This window comes from Punica granatum, chromosome 6 (assembly GCF_007655135.1).
Source record: "Punica granatum isolate Tunisia-2019 chromosome 6, ASM765513v2, whole genome shotgun sequence".
Classification (NCBI taxonomy): Eukaryota; Viridiplantae; Streptophyta; class Magnoliopsida; order Myrtales; family Lythraceae; genus Punica; species Punica granatum.
The window spans coordinates 23,915,319-23,920,615 of NC_045132.1; the positions used below are offsets into that span (position 1 = coordinate 23,915,319).

Below are 5,297 nucleotides of genomic sequence, written 5' to 3' on the forward strand. Positions count from 1 at the left end.
CAAAGAAGCTCTGGAGATAATTTAATTTATTTAACCTCATGGAAAACCCCTTTCGAAGATCAATTAAAATATTTTGAGTAAACCCTTGTTGAAATGTTCAACATGACCCATCACTATCTTCACCTTATAAACTCCTTGAAGTTGCTTCTAATTTTGAAGAGATAACACATGAAAAGAGAGATATATTGACAAAGTAAATATATAGTCTAATTCTGTATCGTCGTAACAAATTTGATTGGTCAGTCTACCGAAATAGATTTAATTAAAAAATTCAGGTCTCTTAGTGCAAAGAGCATGAGGACTTTTTTGACTTTTACAGGCACATTCGGAAAGTTGGAAAAAGGAGGGGGGAAAAAAAGACAAATATGAAATTTCTTTTGGGAATCTTTCGTCAAGTTTTGGTTCCCTACTGCCCAGTCTCCAATCATAAATTTTGATGATCCAATTGCGGGCCCCTTGAAAAGACTAATGATGATTCACTAATATTATCGAAACCACGATACTCCCCTTAGATTTATTATCCATAAAAGTGGAAAAAAAGGCAAATATATATATTTGATTGCATCTTTGAGATGAACTAAGAAAATCAATTATTAACATCAATAATAATTTTATTGTCAATTAAATCAGCATTGGGTGATTGATCTTTCATAGATTTATTCTATATAATCTGTGATCGGTTTAGTTTACTGTGAAGTAATTTAACATCTTTTGATTTATGTTTACTAAAATATAATAGGCAATTTAAAAGGCAAAGAAATCTTGAAATTTTTTGGACGTAAATTATTAAATAATTCTTTTGCTTTATTAAACATTATTGGAAAGCACTATATAATCATATGATTTTTCCCTTCACATGTTTTTCCCTTAACTACATATTTGTTTGTTTATTTATTTATTTATTTGTTCATGAAGTACTAAGCCCGTGAATGGAGAGAGCGAATTAAAATTCTCCGCGTATATGAATTTATTATATATTTATGATTTTGGATCGGCTCGGCCGGTATAATTTGCACAAATCATACAATTTTAGGTGTAGGGCATTGTAGAAGGGGGCCCTCCTAAGTTTCATGTTTAGAATTAATGATAGGGATTTTTGATAGAAGCAAAGACTTTTGACAAAGAAGCTTTGAATAATTTTGGCTAAATTTGCCACAAACTGAGATCCCTATCGGCGCGGGTCTCATTAGTGCATGGCTGAGGTTGGAAACATCCACATTGTTGCAGCCCTAAGGATTCTTCTGTCTGCAACCCAACAGACCACCTAGGCAGAAGGAAAAGATCAAAGCCACATTCTGAGCGGAACTTCGAGAAACAAGTCACTGCCCGATGCTTGGACTATACCCGGAAACCCTACCTCACGACCGAGCGAGAACCCATATCCACAGCTGTGCAGTGCGAAGTGTATGTCCGGTCTGCAACTGGGAACGACCCCATTACGGAAAATTAAATTATGGAAGCCACGTCTTTGATGAGAGCTGTAAAGGGGGCGGCCTCTCTCTATGATTGCCAATATGATAAGCTTGTCCCCTATCTTCTCTTCTCATCAATCTTCAATTTTCTTTTTCGTTTTTTTTTGTTTAAATTGTCACTAAGTGATTAATTAATTAATTTAAATAGTAAAAAGGGTGATGTGGGGTTATTTGAAATTCCACATGAACAGTGTTATATAGTATTCCTTCTCTGGCTGAAACATAGGGCACTTGTAGGCAGGTTTGACCAATGGCGTGCTGCATCTAATCACAGCTTACCAGACAAAGCCACGTGTTGTAGGTCCTTACTATGTTGCCTCCCTCTCTGATCTCACTTCCCCTAAATGGGCCTTGAAAATGAAATTTGATCCCAATTCACCAAGCCGGTACCAGTCATCGAGACATTTTGAGTCCTGCATAGCAGACAGGATGACCGAGTCTGGATACCCTGTAATTTTCATGTGACCAGTTCTTGGATTTTGGATCCGGTGTGACCAGGGACCGCTCCTTGGCTTTTCCACCCTCTCTTTATTCTTTAGGGAGAAATCCTTACATATATATATATTTATTCATGTCAAACCTCCAAACCTCACCTTTGCTCATCAGCCCCTGCCTGCCCTTGAAACATGATAGAATTTAGACAGGGACACACAGAGAGTATCAGTTAGTCTCCCTGAAACATTATCTTGCTGTTCCAGGACAAGTTAATTATTAGAGCCAAGAAATGTTGCCAAGCTACGATCCCCAAGACACAGAAGCCGGTCTCAAGCTCCTGGAGGACCTCACGGCGAACGCACATCTAATCCAGGACCAGCTCCTGAGTGAAATTCTCACCCGGAGTGCCAGGACTGAATATCTTGGGAGGTTTCTGGGAGGCCAGGTTGACAAGGAGCTGTTCAAGCGGAGGGTTCCCGTGGTGAACTACGAGGATATCAAGCCTTACATTGAGAGGATCGCCAATGGGGAGCCCTCCGATATTATCTCGGCAAAGCCTATCACCGAGCTTCTCACGAGGTATAATTAATCTGAAACATATATTTTCTCATTCTTCTTTTCTTTTTCAGTCACCGAGTTAGCTCTCATGGAATTGTTTCTCGAAAGTAATGTAATTTCTTTCTGTATTGCAGCTCGGGAACTTCTGGAGGGCAGCCGAAGATGATGCCCTCGACCGCAGAAGACTTGGACCGGAAGACATTCTTCTACAACCTCCTAGTGCCCGTGATGAACAAGTATGTTTCCGTATGCACCTTAATTCTGTCAAAATGGAATGAAACAGTACACCTTCAAGTTCTCAATTAATCTTCTTCGAAATTTCAGGCACGTTGATGGGCTTGACCAAGGGAAGGGGATGTATCTTTGGTTCATCAAGCCTGAGATCAGCACCCCTGGCGGACTAATGGCAAGGCCGGTCCTGACAAGCTACTACAAGAGCAGCAACTTCCTGAACAGGCCTTACAACCGGTTCAACGTGGTCACGAGCCCTGATGAGACGATCCTCTGCCCCGACAGCAAGCAAAGCATGTACTCCCAGTTGCTGTGCGGCCTAGTCCAGCGGTACGAGGTCTTACGTGTTGGAGCTGTCTTTGCGTCGGCGTTCCTGAGGGCCATCAAGTTCCTAGAGGCCCATTGGGAAGAGATGTGCTTGAACATTAAAACAGGCCAAGTCAGTGAATGGATCACCGACCTGCGCTGCCGAGATGCCGTGGGCTTGGTGCTTGGTGGGTCCAACCCTGAATCGGCGAGCTCAATTGAGAAAGAGTGTGGTGGAAAGTCCTGGGAAGGGATAATCAAAAGGCTGTGGCCTAGGACTAAGTACATTGAGGTCATAGTTACCGGGTCCATGGCCCAGTACATTCCTTTGCTCGAGTTTTACAGTGGTGGGCTCCCTTTGATCTCGGTCATGTATGCTTCCTCGGAATGCTACTTCGGGATCAATCTCCAGCCCCTTAGCAAGCCTTCTGATGTCTCCTACACCCTTCTTCCGAACATGGCATACTTTGAGTTCCTTCCGGTTGAGAATAATCATGAAGAAATCTCCTCCGAGGTTCAGTGCAATGGTACAGTTTCCAACCGTAATGATGTCCATAAGGCAGATGTAATGGACACAGTTGATCTCGTGGATGTAAAGCTCAGGCACTACTATGAGCTCGTCGTCACGACTTTTACCGGTGAGTTTTCCTTCCATCTTTTTTCTTGGTAAATTATTGATGATGAGTTCATCGAGACACGTGTTGTAGTTCCCCGAAAGAAAGACCACTGCTCCATTTTGGTAATAGATTAAATCATCGCATAAAACGTTCAAATTTGACATTGCGATTCAATTTTGGTCTTCTCATTCACTCCAACTGAACTTGGCTGAAGAAGCTTAGGCTTCGAATTTGTATATTAGACGTGCAGGAAACAAAAGTTCATAGTCTATGATCGCTTGGTTTGTTTGCTGGGTTGGACTAATTAGTCATCCTTAGTTCGACCCATCATCGGTAGGACATTTGATACGGAGTTAATTTGTCAGTCAATTCCTTTCTTTGTTGGTTCTGATAGCCGGAAAAATTTTACGGCAGGCTTGTACAGGTATCGGGTTGGGGATATCCTCATGGTGACAGGCTTCCATAACAGGGCCCCGCAGTTCCGCTTCGTGCAGAGGCAGAATGTGGTGCTGAGCATCGACACTGACAAGACAAGTGAAGAAGACCTCCTGAACGCAGTAACAAAGGCCAAGCAGCACCTAGAGCCACTTGGGCTCCTCCTCACGGAGTACACAAGCTACCCGGACAGCTCCTCAATCCCGGGCCACTACGTTCTATTCTGGGAACTCGAGGCCAAGGGAAACATAGACTTCCCGGAGCTTGATCTGGGCATCATGGAGCAGTGCTGCTCGACTGTTGAGGAGTCGCTGGACTCCGTCTACCGGAGGTGCCGGAGGAAGGACAAGTCGATCGGGCCACTGGAGATCCGGGTCGTGAAGGAAGGGACGTTCGACGTGCTGATGGACTTCTGCGTCTCACAGGGATCCTCCGTGAACCAATACAAGACTCCAAGGTGCATCAAATGGGAGGCCGCCCTGAAGATCCTGAACTCGAGGGTCTTGCAGAGCTTCTTCAGCCAAAGTGTTCCGTCGTGGGAGCCCTTTAAGATGGGAACAAAGTGAAACAGAAGGAAAAAAACATGACTTGACAAAATCAATGTTCCTCTGTCAGGATTATTTGGTCAGTTCCAGAAGGGATGGTTAAATTGAATTCTCTGTGGCTGCTTCATCAGGAATCTCTGATTCGTACGAGTTTCTGTTATTATGAGTTATTTCCATTGCAACTGTCCGATAAGATCCATCTCCGTGTACCGGCGCAAGGACCTGCATTAAGCTTGATTTGACTACACATTAGATATTTAATTCTTCTCCGGTTGTCAGCTCATGTTTGATCATGCTGTAATTACATCAAGTCGCGCTATGTCGTGTGTGCTACCCAAAAAAAAATCCGACTCGGAAAAGTACTTCTCCATTCTATCAATTTGGTCGATGTCTATGGTTCCATATATTAGAAAATTGAGCATGTGTGCAGCGAAAATTTTAAAATCGGTAAAAATCAAATGTTCATCGCATGCTAGTTTTTGTCAAAACTTCGAGATCATATCTCAACAAGAAAATCACCTTCTAACGAATAGACAACGAAATATAAAGAATACACAAATAAAGCTGCTACATTTGTACTTACTCTTATCGGATTCGGTTTGTTTCAATCGATCAATGGAACCGTCCAATAGCCCGATTTCTAGCTCATCCACACGACCATGTCACCCCCAATGATAGCTTCCTCTCGATCTGTCCAT

The 5,297-nt window shown here is 42.9% G+C and overlaps 1 protein-coding gene across 1 annotated transcript; it reads left to right on the top strand.

The window, feature by feature from the left end:
- The first annotated feature begins 1,989 nt into the window (after positions 1 to 1,989).
- On the top strand, positions 1,990 to 4,864 carry LOC116209997 (indole-3-acetic acid-amido synthetase GH3.17-like). Its single transcript, XM_031543772.1, has 4 exons — positions 1,990 to 2,486; positions 2,600 to 2,701; positions 2,790 to 3,640; positions 4,034 to 4,864. Exons 1-4 carry the CDS (start codon positions 2,197 to 2,199, stop codon positions 4,618 to 4,620), a joined length of 1,830 nt encoding a protein of 609 aa, XP_031399632.1. The 5' UTR covers positions 1,990 to 2,196; the 3' UTR covers positions 4,621 to 4,864.
- Positions 4,865 to 5,297: the final 433 nt, after the last annotated feature.

Excerpts from the sequence above, each read along its gene's own strand:
- LOC116209997 (XM_031543772.1), top strand. The coding sequence starts at position 2,197 with ATGTTGCCAAGCTACGATCCCCAAGACACAGAAGCCGGTCTCAAGCTC. Across the intron at positions 2,702-2,789 it reads CTAGTGCCCGTGATGAACAA|GCACGTTGATGGGCTTGACC; the intron begins GTATGTTTCCGT and ends TCGAAATTTCAG. Across the intron at positions 3,641-4,033 it reads CGTCGTCACGACTTTTACCG|GCTTGTACAGGTATCGGGTT; the intron begins GTGAGTTTTCCT and ends ATTTTACGGCAG.